General features: G+C 47.4%; 1 protein-coding gene across 1 annotated transcript; it reads left to right on the top strand.

Annotated features, from left to right (window-relative positions):
• Positions 1-3886: 3886 nt before the first annotated feature.
• LOC123352725 (ficolin-1-like) lies at positions 3887-14588 on the top strand. The gene is made up of 9 exons (XM_044993230.1): positions 3887-4244; positions 5636-5749; positions 7137-7190; positions 10202-10237; positions 11126-11256; positions 12428-12557; positions 12741-12875; positions 13390-13697; positions 14276-14588. The coding sequence occupies exons 1-8, from the start codon at positions 4163-4165 to the stop codon at positions 13635-13637; spliced, it is 930 nt and encodes a 309-aa protein (XP_044849165.1). The 5' UTR covers positions 3887-4162; the 3' UTR covers positions 13638-13697; positions 14276-14588.
• Positions 14589-14920: the final 332 nt, after the last annotated feature.

Raw genomic sequence — 14920 nt, 5'->3', positions numbered from 1 at the left:
CCAAAGAAAATTTTGAATATTCACAAAAAAAATGCAGAAACTGAAATATTTCTGCCAAAAAAATGATATAGTTCAATTCTGAAATGCCACCGTGGTGCCTCCTGGGAGTAGTGGTTCAGGTGTTTCATACTCCCACTGTCCTCTATTGGCTGGACTCACTGATCAGACTACATTTCTCATGAGGCACCACAATCTCCTGTCTTAGTGAGGGGAGGCAACGCATCATAACAGGGGCACTGCTGGGGATGCTCCATTTTTTTTTTAATGAAAATTCAAGATTTTCCACTGAAAGCAGACACTTCTTTGCAAAAAAAAAATTATTTTGTTGAAAACCCAGTTTTCTTCTGAAAAATGGCTTTGACTGAAAATTCTTAACCGCCTCTAAGTGTTGCCCTTGGGATAATCTCAGCTTTGCACTCGGTTAGTTTAACAAACAATGTCGGCCATACTTACAGGATGGAGGACTCTATCCTGGGAAGCAGTGACTCTGAAAAAGATTTGGGGGTTGTGGTGGATAATCAACCGAACATGAGCTCCCAGTGTGACGATGTGACCAAAAAAGCTAATGCAATCCTGGGATGTCTAAACACAGGAATCTTGAGTGGCAGTAGAGAGGTTATTATACTTCTGTATTTGGCACTGGTGTGACTGCTGCTGGAATCCTGTGTCCAGTTCCGGTGCCCTCAATTCAAGAAGGCCGTTAATAAGTTGGAGAGGGTTCAGAGAAGAGCTACGAGAATGATTAAAGGAGTAGAAAACCTGCCTTATAGTGATAGACTCAAGGAGCTCCATCTATTTAGCTTAAAGAGAAGGTTGTGGACAGTCTAAGTACCTACATGGGGAAAAATATTTAGTAAGGGGCTCTTCAATCTACCAGAGAAAGGTGTAACACGATCCAATGACTGGAGGTTGAATCTGAACAAATTCAGACTGGAAGTTAAGCCTACATGTTTGACAGTGAGTATAATTAACCATGGGGGCAATTTCCCAAGGGTTGTGGTGGATCCTCCATCACTGATCATTTTTAAACCAACACTGGATGTTTTTTCTAAAAGCTCTGCTCTAGGAAATAGTTTGGGGCAGTTCTCCAGCCTGTGTTATACAAGAAGTCAGAACAGACAGTAACAATGGTCCCTTCTGGCCTTGGAATCTATGAAACCTCAACTCTGTGTGTTTGGGGGCTTGTCAGTCTTGGGTTTGGAATACTCACAACATTCTTGTGATTTATTTTTTTTACCCTCATGGCACAGGGTCCCCTCACTGCTCAAGGCACCTCCTGCTGGCTGTTCTCTGTGTATTCGTCACACCAGACCTTGTGCTCCCCCTCCGGTGATGTCTTCTCCCGCGCTGTCTTGCCCTGCGGCCCCTCTCACTCCAGGGACTGCAGTCTCCTCTTCGTGGCTTGGTCCTCCGGCCAGGTCACTAATGTCCTCCCCTTCTGGGGAATTCACCATCTTCCAGACCCACTGGCTGCCTGGCACCTCCAACACCCTGTACCGCTTCCCGGCAGCTGGTAGGGGAACCCAGCCTGCCCTCTACACTGGGTTCCAGCCCAGAGACCCTATAACAAGCAGCCACAGTCCAATACAATCCTACCCCTTGCTGCTGTTTCCCTGGGCTTTTTCCTCCATATCTGGCTTTCCCCCAGGCGGGTTTGCCAGCCTCCCAACTCCCTCCACTCAGGGAGCGACTGCAGCCTTTCCCAGCAACAGCCCTGCATCCATAGCCAGCTACCGGACTTTATACAGGCCCCGCCTGCTCCTGCACAGGTGAGCAGGTTCAGAGCTCTTGCCACTGCATCTCGGCTCAGTAGTTCCCTTTTTCACCAGGAGAAAAAGGTGCTACTGGCCTCCCTGGATGTAAGGGTTAGCGCTTTCGGGGGAGGGTGCACCTGCTTTTCTGATGTTACTCACATTGAGAGAGGCCTTGATTCAGCAAAACAGTTAAGCACCTGCTTAACTTTAAGCGTGTTTATGTTCCACTGACATCAGTAAGCACCTGGTTCAAGCTAAGCACGTTCTCCAGTGCTTTGCTGAGCTGAGGCCAGAGAGACAGGGCGCCTGGCAGCACAGAAGAGGCGTGGAAAGGCAATAATTACAGCGCGGTTGTATTACCTGAAGATTGTTCCCAGAGGACTGGTGCCACAAGGGAGGCACAAGCAGAGCAACAAAGGAGGGACCAGGCAGATCAGCAAGGACTGGAGGAGATGTTCCACTTGCTGGCCCCCACATGCAAATGCACGTCCTAGGAGAAGATGACCTGCCCTCGCCATCTGCTCCAGGCTAGAGGGACAGAGAAGACAAGCGGTCACAAACCCCAAGTCGCATCTGTGAGGCTGAGAATGGCTCATTAGAATTGTCAAAAGATGGCACTGAATGTTCTATTAACTGATACCTCACTTGAAACGTGCAGGAGCCTCTGAACTCAGTGTCATGGATTGGTGGCTGCTTTCCAAATACCTCCATACCCGGCTGCTTGTGCTCTGTCTGTTCCCCTGCAATCTCTTCCTGATGATGATGCAGTGCCGGGGGGAGCCGCTGACAGTTTTGCTCTGTGTCCTGTGTGAGTCATCTGCTCCTTTAGTTATTCCCTATTCCCCATCTCTTCTTATCATCTCATTTGGATCCATCCAATGGGTCACATACCATCCCAGGGCTGTATCCTGGAGCTGGATGGCATAGTCTCAGTTTTGCTGCAATGTACCAAGAGATTCTTCGGAGTTTGGGCTGTAATAATAGTACCTGTCATTTCACATGGTCCGAGGAAGGAACTTCTGAAATCTTGCTTTTCTGACCCATATTTCCAACATGCTGCACATAACAGGCATTTTAATACAGCTCTTGGGTTAAAAGGCAAGATTACCTCACAGCCTGTGCCTCCGAGGCAAATTTGCCACCCTGGAAACATTGCTTATATGTTTTCAATAGAGCAGTGAAAGGGAACATCAGCCATTCATGTGCCCTAGCCTGGGATTAGTACCAATGCTGGGTTGCACACTCAGATCAGGATGCAACATCCAGGTAACACAAGATCTGAAACTTCTTTCTTTAGGAGATAAAGGAAATGCTGGGTCACCAGCAACAACAGGTGAGGATTATTTGAGATTCAGTTCAACTTTGTCCCCCCATACAACAATTAAGAGGACAAAACCTTTTCTGGGGGCAGTCCGAGACTGTGTAAATTCCCCCCACCCCACCTGCAACTAAAAATCATCATGAACATCATCCACCTCCACTCCAAATACAAGGTACATTTCTTCTACTTGCCTGTTCTAATATAAATATATAACATGTACATTAATAAACAACCCACAACACCCCACACACTGCCAAAACACTCCACCGCATACAGATAAGAGAACAAACCACACGTGACAGATGTCAGTCATGTCACATAATGCACTACTGGTATAAGAATAGAAAAGACTTCTGATGTCATGCACTATGTATCATTGATGACTTCATGGAATCAAAACCTCCTCTGTTCTAGAGGCAGCATCATGGAACCATTTAACAACAAACAAGTAGTTAGAACTGAGATCATTCCGAAGAGTACAACAATCTCAAACCTGCAAGTAAAAAGCAGGATATGAACATATGTGTTCAACCCTGTGAAATCCTCTCTCAGGATCTAATGATCTAACAGTGCCACTGTCTTGGAGCAGGTGTAAACCATACTCTCCGAGATTTTGCAATGATTAGAGTGTCAAGAAAAATAATTATATATCCTTCTTGGCCAGATTGATCTTCCATCCTGACATCTGTGTAATGAAGCTCTAGCTGGAAAATAATCTCAACTCTTTGGTATAAAGGAGTTAAATGAAGAATTGCTGACACCAACACTTAAAGGAAAGCCAGTAAAATTAATGGGAAGCAGACCCGCTGGCACCAAAATATTTACTGAGTCACACAGGAGGTACAATGTGACAGGAAACTTTCTTATCACATCCTTGAAGTTGGGAAAGTGTCCGCACAACAAGCCAAAGGGAAGCCATTTTACAGCTGGAACGTGGGAACTGGGGTGTAAGGGAGATTAGAGTTCTGAGGTGGAGTTTATTTCTTGTATTTTCATACGCTATGAAAGGCTCCCAGGGTTCAGAAGCTAACACAGCACGAAGACGAGGAGACGAGTGGAGCTGCCGTTGCAGAGACCAGCCCCAGCCATGGGGAGAGCTGCCCAGCAAACCCTCCTCGCTTTACTCTGTCTAGCAGCTGTGGTTTGTGAGGCTCAGGACACCTGCCCAGGTGAGTCACAGACAAACCTGTTACCTTTTCATAACATGGATCTGACCGGTTCCCACTTTAAGATGCAGAATTTAGACTGCACAGAAGTTTAATATTAGCCCTTCTAATTTTCTTCCTTAATTAAATCGCTTTTAATCAAGAAACAAGACGGCTCACATATGCACTGTATAACTAATGCCTTTCCATTGCTGTTGGGCTGTTCCATGGCATAGTATGAGACGGAGCAAAGGGGCTGTGAAACCCCCAGCTACAAGACTGGAGAAGAATGGCATTCAGGAGATGAGATGCTTTTTATTACATCTGCCCTGATTTTACTCTTTGGCAGGCCTCGAACAGCAACATTGTCCAGTTAAAGAATAATCTGATTAAATGAAAATCTTGCCGTGTTCCATTCTCTACTGATTCTGTCCAGCGAGCTCAGCTACTACGAGATGGAGATGATATAAGGAATAGAATATGATGGACAGAATAGAATAGACCTAATAAAAGGAACAGAATATGTTGCACATGATATAAAGTGAGACTAAAACAGATCTGATGTAAGGAATAGAACAGAATAAGTCTGATATAAGAAGTAAACTAGAATAGAATAGAATAGATACCTCTACCCACAGCTACTTTTGGTTTGCTCCCAGGGAGATATTATTCAGATCTTTGGAATTAATGTGAAAGTCAGAAAGTCTCTAAAGTTTATGGAAATTCACACATGTACAATACTCTGGCATTTCTCAAATGTTCCCTTATTTCATGCTTCTTAAGAGCTGCTCAAAGATACTTTCTTTCCAGCCTCCTGAACCTCCCTTTCTTGCAGCAGTACGTGGTTGTAGGAAAAAGTTCCTGGGATCATATTAATAAGACAAGGTGAAAGCAATGACTGCGGCTTGTGTTTAATGCAGTAGGTGGGGCGGCTTGGTTACAACCTGTGTAGCTTTCTTGATTTCCTCTCCCCAGATGTAGGGGTACCATTCTGTTCCCAAGGAAGTCAATGAGAAAACTCCCACTGACTTCACATTTACAAGCCTTGAATCTACCTTTGTTACTTGCAGTCCCCACTGCTCTCATCTATCCCGGTCACATGGCAGTGTGGTTAGCTTTCACCCAGACTCTCGCTAATCCACCAGTTTCAGTGTCACTTGAAAATCTTTGTTGAGGTTCTCCAGTGTCTGCCGTCCGGCCTCTTCTGGTGGTTAATTTAATACATGCAAATTCATGAACGTTTTAAATAGTCTCTTAATTCCTCAAATTGAGGCTGTGGTTTTTGTATTGAAAGAAAAGAAAAAGAAAAGAAAAGAAAGCTTGTGGAGATTCTCATTTGCAGGATTTATTTCTCTCAGGGAGCTGCAGAATGGTTCAATCCTATGGACCTTCTCACACGTCATTTATTTCTCCAGACGTGAAAATAGTGGGTCTCAGTGGCTCAGAGAAGCTCGCTGTTCTCCAAGGCTGCCCTGGGATTCCTGGCGCCATGGGCCCCAAAGGTGACCCTGGACCTGCAGGAATGAGAGGTATGTGCCCAGGGGCGGAAGGAGACTCTGCTTTGGATGGCAGAAAAATGATCCTTACGAGTCCCCAACATGAGGAAAAGGTGCCTCCAACAGGCTGGTCACTATGCAAGTCTCTAACTCCACACTGAGGGGCCCGAGCTAAGAAGCTGGTTCTGAAACATTGTCAGTTTCCTTTTCCTCTGGCCAGAACCATGGTAGCCTGTGGGCTGCTGTGGAAGGGAAGCCCGGTGTATCTTTGATGGCCACCACCTTGGCCAGCACACCAGGGATCGCCAGAGTTAAGAGTGTGGGCTGATAGCGGCACTTGGCTCCTGCTCTATCTGCGGCTGTAACACACTGACCTCGCTCACCAGATCTATCTGCCAGGACTCACAGATGCCAATAAACTATTTGACCCTATAGAGCAGCGGTTCTCAAACTTTAGCCACCTGAGGACCCCCATTTAGATTTTAAATTTTCACAGCGCCCCAAGCAGGGCCACCCAGAGGATTCAGGGGGCCTGGGGTCTGCCGAATTGCCGCCCAAGACCCAGAGCAGAAGAAGCTCCGGGGGCCCGGGCCCTGCGAGAGTTTTCCAGGGCCCCCAGAGCAAGTGAAGGACCCCGCTCCAGGGGCCCCAAAAAACTCTCGTGGGGGCCCCTGCAGGCCCCGGGGCCTGGGGCAAATTGCCCCACTTGCCCCCCCCCTCTGGGCAGCCCTGGCCCCAAGCCCCCCTGCTCCACCCCTTTCCCCAAGGCCCCACCCCATCTCTTCCTGCCCCTACTCCAGCCCGGCCCCTCCTCTTCCGTGCCGCTTTCTGCCCCCTCCCCCAACATCCCATCCCTGCTCCTCCCCCTCCCTCCCAGTGCCTACTGCACTCCACTGAAGAGCTGTTCCCCGGCATGCAGAAGTAGGGTGACCAGACAGCAAGTGTGAAAAATCAGGACGGGGGGGGGGGGTAATAGGAGCCTATATAAGAAAAAAACCCAAAAATCGGGACTGTCCCTATAAAATCAGGACATCTGGTCACCCTATAGAAGGTGCTGGGAGGGAGGGGGAGGAGTTGATCAGCAGGGCCCACAGACCCCCCCCAGAGTACCCTCACGGACCCCAGTCTGAGAAATGCTGATATGGAGAGATTTGTTAAAACTAAGCTAGCTGCTATCTGAGTTGCACCCATGACGTGGCTTAGTGGAAGCAGCTGTCTGATACGTTCTCTGGGATGGATACCCCAAATGGCCACTGATGGGACATGAAAATCCAACAGAAGGATCCTCTCTCTGGACTCTAAGTTGCAGCCTCATGAGTCAAATCAGAAACGGCAGATGTGGGGATTCAGTTCACATCTAGTTGGTATGTTTGAATTATTCAGGGCTTGTGCTGTCAAATATTTACTCTTGTGTTTGTAGGAGAACGGGGAGCTCCAGGGATCCCTGGAAAGATGGGACCAGCAGGTGAGAAAGGTAAAGAAAGAAAAAGCGAGTCATCACAGTAACAGCTTCTGAACATGCTTATCTTCAGGTTACACCTGTGAAAACTTTTACCCTAGTAGAACCCCCACTGAAATGGTTGCACTTCAGATAAATCTTTCCACTGTTTAACCAAGATCAAAAAAGGTGATGCTTGGCCTCCTTGGACTGAAAGGTGATCGATCATCTCAAATAATTCTTCTCACTGCAAAGCTGTGGCCCTTCTGTACTTTAATGACAAACAGGGGATGGCTACACTGCAGCCGGGGGCGTGATTTGCAGTTCCTGTAGCTGTACCCACATTAGCTTTAATCTAGCTAGCTTGCTAACAACAGAAGTGAACCCAGGGTAGCACGGGCTAAGCTGCAGATGTGAGTATGTAGTGTGATAAAGTTCTGTCCTTGACTCCGTGGGTCCTGTGTTTCCTGGCAGATTTTTGCTAGCCTCAGAGGCTCACTGTGACCCTCCACATAGCCCTTCTCTCTCTAGAGGCAAGGGTCACAGCCTACTGAGCCATTTTCATCATAAGCCAGCAAGGGAGAGGAGGAGAAGCAATCCTCCCTCACACAGTCTCTGTTGTCTCCCAGTCTCAGTGATTAATCAGGGAGGGGAAGGGGGGAACCCAGGCCCACCCTCTACTCCAGGCTCCAGCCCAGAGACCCTAAAATTAGCAGCTATGGTAGCTGACTTTTTGGAAATAGGACATGTACAATTCCCTGGGCCACTTCCCCACAGCAGTCCCCACTCACTATCTCCTTCACCGTTACCTCAGGGCCTCCTTCCTTGCACCTGATATGGATTCATACTGCTTCATTCCTCCAACAGCACAACTCCCTCCTATAGCTCCTGACACCCACACCTCACTGACTAACTGGGAGGCTTTTAACTAGTTCCAGCCAGCCCTTGATTGGCTTCAGGTGTCCCAATCAATCTAGCTGTCTCTACTGCCTTCTAGAAGGATCTTAACTGGCCCCAGGTGTCTTGATTAACCTGGAGCAACTGCCATTTGGTTACCATGGTACCAGGGATTTGTTTAGCCTGGGGCTAACATACCTGTTCCTCAGTACTTTACTGTAGCCAGCTGGCCTTGCCCCATCACAGTAGCCAGAGGGATCAGGCAAACTTGTGCAAGCTATCCTGACTCTTGTGCCACTCCATCCTCACGGCTATTGTCAGTGAGCTAAAATCTAGCACGAGTATGTCTACATGAACTGCAAATCACATCAGTATAGACATACCCACAGTGACAGGCATGTACGGTGCAAATCGTTCTGTAGCGCCCGCTGGCTCACAAAGGCCTGTGTGGACTTACAAATATTTCTTAGCACTTACAGGAATTCATGCTCAGCTAATCCAATCCTGTACACGAGCGGGACTGTGACTGAGGCTTGGTACAAATGCCATTTTACCCTCATCTTTCTGTGCAGCCACCCACTGCTTTGGTTCAGGCAGCTGCCCTTATTCCAGTTTGCATCTAGAATTTGGTCTGGGTTTTGAAGGAACATCAGGCACAATTTTCAAAAGTGCCTAAGGAGTAGAACCGGTTGGAATATTTTCACCAAAATGAAGTTTTCAAAACGGGCCAGGGATCTCTAGAGTGCAAGACTCTCCTAGGCTGATGATCAGCACACTGGCCTGTGATGCGGGACAGAGCTCATAGTCTCATAGATTATTTGAGATGCACCCCCCCCCCATTCACCCTCTCCCAACATGCTATAAAAACTCCAGGGTGGGTGGTTTCAGCTGCTAGGCTGGTGGGGGGCGGGGGGAGCTCAGGGCTTCTACATAAGAATGGCCATACTGGGTCAGACCAAGGGTCCATCTAGCCCAGTATCCTGTCTACTGACAGTGGCCAGTGCCAGGTGCCCCAGAGGGAATGAACAGAACAGGGCATCATCAAGTGATCCATTCCCTGTTGCTCATTTCCAGCTTCTGGCAAACAGAGGCTAGGGACACCATCCCTGCCCCATCCTGGCTAATAACCATTGATGGACCTATCCTCCATGAACTTATCTAGTTCTTTGTTGAACCCTGTTATGGTCTTGTCTTCTGCCCTGAGGGGTGGCAGGGCTCCGGGCTTCAGATGAGATGGGGGGGGGGGTCTCAGGGCTTAGCCCCATAGGGGTGGGGGCACTGGGGCTCGGGGCTTCAGCCCCACAAGGTGCACAGGGGCTCAGAAATATTTACCAGAGCAGAGCTCTGGACAGCTCCAGCTGAACTTAAGCCCTGATGTAGGGGAGTCAGGATCAAGTCTCTCCTCTGGCTGATTAAGAGCAGAGTTTTTCATCCCAGATAATCCTGACTCAAGAAGAAAAGGGACTTGAACTCCCTTCTCCCACATCCCAGTTTCTTAACCACCAGGCTGTAAAGTGTGAGAGAGAATCTCTCTTGTCAGAAGTAACCAGAGAGCCTTGTACCCCAAAACCCTCTCGAATAGAAGAGCTCAGGTTTCAGTCGGAACATGGACATCTCAACACAATTTCATTTTCACAAAAAACCTTCAAAAGGTTTTGTTTTCATGCTAACGTGGAACGAAACTCAAATTCAAAACCTCCAAAGTTGCCGTGAAATGGAATTGTCATGCTCCGGACAGCTCTGCTTTTTAATGGACCTTAGGCTTGTAAGTTACTTGTGTGCTTTTGAAAATGTTACCCATTGCATCCGGCTGCCTGAAGTCTCTGGACAGTCAGCCAGGAGCAATTCTGCACCAAGCTACTTTCATCTTGTTTTCCTCAAATGAATAAGTTTGTACAAATGGAGAATAAACCCCCAAATATTAATTTTTTTTTAATGTCTATGTACTTCACATGCTTCTCAATGTAATGCCCCTCTTCTGCCCTCATATTCTGTATTGTACCATCTATGCCAAATTCATGCAGCTCTGGAGATGTTGGAAGGGCATTCGTGTATTTTCCCGCAACAAGACAGGCTGACACCCCATGAGTTCTGAGGTTAGAGTGTGATCTCCAACTAATGCAAGGGTTTGACCCTGTGTTCCATTTTAGGAGAGAAAGGAGAGCCCGGAGAACCAGAAACAACAGGTAAGAACCTCGGCACTCTCCCATATGGCAAAAGAATGATTTAACTGACAGTAGCAGCTGTGTTAGCCATGGGATAAATTCTGTTATCAGGCACCTCTGAGCTGCAGTCTGTCTCTGATCCATCTCCATCAGGAGGATGGTTAACCTCTCAAATAGCAGCCATTTCAAAACAAAACAAGCTATTACCAAAACATTTCCTTCTCCCTCCTCAGTGTTAGGAACTACAGCTCCCACACCGCCTCCCCTGCCCCCAGTATGACAGGGAGCCAAGGCACAGAATGAGTAATATTCCGCCTTATTTCAGAAAGACCCACTAACTCATAATATTATTTAAGGTGGCCGGAGCAGTCCCTGATGCCCTTGTGAAAGGTGCCTCCTGGACCCTCCTCCAGCCTGTGGGAGTGCCAGCCCGTTCCCACTGATGGGAGGCAGGATAACCCCACTCTTCTCCACGCCCTTTAAGGACACTGTTGGCATTAGCTTTGAGCAGCCCTTTTGCCCTGGGAGCAGGGGGGCAGGGATGGGGATTAGGAGTAGGGCATGACGGTCCAGGTGCCTTCCCCTGCCCTTACTCACCTGCCAGGGCCAGGCACAGCCTCTCCCCAGTGAAAGGAGATGAAATAAAGCAGCTGTCTCAAAAAGCACAAACTCTGCTGAGTTAACCCCCTGGTGAGTGCGTGTCACAGGTCACCCTCTGTGGCCGATCCACGCAGGATGGGACTAGGGGTCTGCTGTCAGGGGCCTCGACCATTTAGCTCAAAGCATAGCAGTGCCTGCTTTTAGCTCTGCAGGCCCCAAGATCACACTGACTCTTCACCCATCCCTTGCACAATCAGATCACGTCCCGCACTTTCGATCAATGCATGTTTAATTTTCCATTTTGTCTAGGCCCCAGAAACTGCAAGGAGCTGTTAGCCAAAGGGAGAACGCTGAGCGGCTGGTACGCCATTTACCCAGGAGTTGCTGGTGATTCCATCCCTGTCTTCTGTGACATGGATACAGATGGCGGAGGCTGGATTGTAAGTGAGAGGGAGTGTGGCGGGGAGGAGGGTGGGATAGAGAACACGTTGGATTTTAATCAGAGGTGCGAGGATTGCCACTTGCTGGCAGCCGTAAATCTGTCCTAAAATTGAGGAAATGTTGAGACACAGCTGAAATAATTCATCCAGTTACGCCCCAAATATGTCATCACAGATTTCATATCCAGGCCAGCCCATCAGTTCAAAGAGGAGAAACTGGGTTTGTGGAAACCTGGAAGTTTCCTTATTTGTTAGGTTTTGGTTTATTCACATTTGCTATTTAGGTCTTGTCTAGCCTGGAAGACTCTACAGGTGACTTTAGGTATAATAACCTGCCGAGTACATGTGACCATGTCTCCCTCTAGTGGCTGGGAGGGCTACACCGGGCTTCCTTTATCTGCTGCCTTGGCTTCCTTAGGAGCTGGTCACTCCTTCCATCAGCCCATGGAGTGTGGGCACTCCCAGGGTATGTCTACCCTGTAGCTGGGAACGAGCCTCCCAGCACACTAAAACGAGCAGCGAGACGTAGCGGCTCAGGTGGCAGCTTGGACCCCCAAGGTCTGAGCTCGGAGGGCTAGCTCAAGTCTTGGCTGGAGCCGTGCAGACATACCCCAGGGGTTAAGCACATTGCCTACACAGCATTCTCAGCACCTGACAGCCTGGCCGAGGCATGACAGACCCTTATGTGATGGCAAAAGACCACAAGGCATAACTCTGTCATATCCCAACTACTGAAGGGTTTTATGTTCTTCAAGCCATGGAGTGAAAGAGAGATGGGGCATGGAGCACAGCAGTTACCAGCTAAGAGGGGGTTTGCAACACTTCCTAGCCTGAAGAGTTAGCTCCATCCATCTAACGTGTAGTTAAAAGAAGTAGATCAAAATGGATTTGCCCAGTTAAATGAGCTGATGGGAGCCAGAGTCACTCTTTAAACTTGGCCAGGTCACATTCCATCTCTGAGCCTCCTCCTCCACAGATGAAGGTAGTGGTACCCATGTTTGTAGAGCGGGACTGATCTATTGCAGGGAGATATATTGGAAAGCATTATGTGAATGCGAAGTGTAGTGGCTGTGTGAGCAGGTATGAAGTAATGCTATGTCAGGCAGCTGCCTTATGATGGATAGAAATCATGGTGCAGTCTTCCACCTCACACCCTCTCATTTCCTTGCAGGTTTTCCAGAGACGCGCAGATGGTTCCGTGGATTTTTTCCGTGACTGGGATTCCTACAAGAAGGGGTTTGGGAACCAGCTGACAGAATTCTGGCTGGGGAATGACAATATCCACCTGTTGACATCCTTTGGTAACAAAATCACTGATGGATTCTTTTCTGGTTTTTGTTCTCTGCCAAACCATCTCCTTGGAGACAGGATACATAAAGTGATTCATCTGCTTGTATTCCTGGGGTTGAACAAACATGTCTCAACCCCTCAGGCAGAACGTTAATGGAAAGTGATTGACATTTTTGTTTCCGTTTTGCCTCTAGAAACTTGTGACCTTCGTGTCGATCTGATTGACGTGGAAAACAAAAAATCCTTTGCCCGCTATGAGACCTTCAGCATTTCAGGACAATCTGACAAATACAGACTGAACCTAGGAAAATTTCTTACAGGCACTGCAGGTAAGTTTGGGGCCCATCCTGCACCTTCTGTACAAGGGAGGTATCAAGAAAGTATGTTTAACCATCAAAAGCTTAGAGACTCTCTGGCAGTTCTACCAACTCAGAGACTACCTGAAAGGGGAGGTGGGAAGAAAGCCAATGTGACATTCTAACGCAGGCCATCGGCATGATGTTCTCACCACACTCGTGCACAGTGGAATCAGACTGTTAACTGGAGTTGAACTCTGAATTCTTGGTCCTCCAGAGCCTAGAAAGAGGATGTTTGACTGGGGGAACTTAATACGGTCTTTTCCCACAGTAGCCTCCTATTTTTAAATATTGTTTGGGAAGGGGGAAGGAGCTATCAGAGGCACATTACGTATTAAACAAAAGGAACCATAGCTGTAGAGCCAAAGTGTGGAATAGAGAATCCCTGCTACTTGGTTAATAGTCACATTCAGGGGAGCAGGACATCTCTCGGACCTGACAGTGCTTTGTACACCCAATCATGTTCTTGCTTCTGGTGTTTTAACAGGTGATTCCTTGTCTGGCCATAGAAATATGACGTTTACAACCAAAGACAACGACAACGATATGCATTCGGGGAACTGTGCTCTGCTGTTCAAGGGAGGCTGGTGGTACAACAAGTGTCACGGTTCCAATCTGAACGGGCTGTACCTGCTGGGGCCCCATGAGAGCTATGCAGATGGTGTCATCTGGGCAACAGGCAAAGGGGCTCACTACTCCTACAAAGTCTCGGAGATGAAGTTCAGGCCGGTTTAGCACAAGGAAAGTGCAGCGGGAGGTCGCTCTCCAGCAACGTATGGGAATGGACCCTCAAAGGTAGTTAGATGCCTACAGCCCATTGATTTCCATGGAAGTTAGGATCTGGGCCTTAGAGCCTGATCTGAAGCCCAGTGAAGTCAATGGGAGTCTTTCCATTGACATCAGATGAGGCCCATAGCTGGAAGCACCCAAGCAAACACACTGACATTTAATACCAACCATTTCCTTTTCCTGGTCACGCTGAGTTGTCAGGAGCTCTCTGTTCAGATGTGAATGCTGGTACCTTACAGCTCAGCCCATTCCATTCTACTTCTGTTAGAACCAAAGCAGAGCCAGCACTGCCGGCACAGAAGAGAGAGATCGTGACCAAGAGGCAGGGCAGCGGCCAAGCTGTGAGCCGCCGTTGATCATGTCACAATTATTGAGCCACAGCCTGACATCCCTTTTTTCATTCCTGCTAAATTAAAGGAAAATCCCTCTGACTTCAGTGGAAGTTTTGCCACAGTAAGAGCTGAGTCAAGGTTTTAAGATTTGGCACATTATTGCATCAGAGGTCATGGCATGATAGTGCATCTGCGGTTAATTGCAGAAGATCAACAAATCTTAACTTTTTTTTTCTTTTCTTTTCTTTTAAGATCATGAGCCTGGAGAAAGCAATATATTTGCACCTTGCTAATTTACACCAAGGATATTTACACCATTTATCATTTACACCAAGGTTATTAAGCTCTCCCCACTTCCCAGCAAAGAGTGAACACCAGGCACCAATGAATTCACTGGAGGTTTTACCATTGATTTCAGTGGAGCCAGGATGGCACCCAGAGCTCTATAGTGAAGTCTTAGATTTCTCTCTGCAGTAGTGCTATGTGATACTATGAAGCATAATCCTCACTGGTTAAAAGAAAACTGCATATGTCACCATAAATTAATAAAGTATGTTTAACCAGCCATGTGAAGTACATTTTGTGTGGCATGATTACATCTTTTGCATTGCACTAGTTTTCTTACTGGCTTTTTCACCACATCCCTCCCAGTCATTTAAGGGAATTTTTATATTAATAATATAAAACAAATGAAAATAAATACTGGGTTCTTTTCATCAGAAGATCTCAAAGGGCTTGACAAAAGCAGGCAAGTATCATTATTCCTGTTTTACAGACAGGGAACTGATATATTGATAGTTTAGATTATTTGTCCAAATTTATACGTATTGAATCAAAAAGAGTCAGGGATAGACGTTGGTTTGTAGCTCTGTGATCCAACCACAACTAGCTGCCTCA

Source organism: Mauremys mutica, chromosome 18 (assembly GCF_020497125.1).
Source record: "Mauremys mutica isolate MM-2020 ecotype Southern chromosome 18, ASM2049712v1, whole genome shotgun sequence".
NCBI classification, from domain to species: Eukaryota; Metazoa; Chordata; order Testudines; family Geoemydidae; genus Mauremys; species Mauremys mutica.
This window is presented reverse-complemented; position numbering and strand designations above follow the sequence as displayed.

Bases quoted from the DNA above. Each gene is read 5' to 3' on its own strand.
- LOC123352725 (XM_044993230.1), top strand. From the start codon at position 4,163: ATGGGGAGAGCTGCCCAGCAAACCCTCCTCGCTTTACTCTGTCTAGCA. The intron at 7,191-10,201 runs GTAAAGAAAGAA...GTTCCATTTTAG, and splicing joins GGGACCAGCAGGTGAGAAAG to GAGAGAAAGGAGAGCCCGGA. The intron at 12,876-13,389 runs GTAAGTTTGGGG...GTGTTTTAACAG, and splicing joins ATTTCTTACAGGCACTGCAG to GTGATTCCTTGTCTGGCCAT.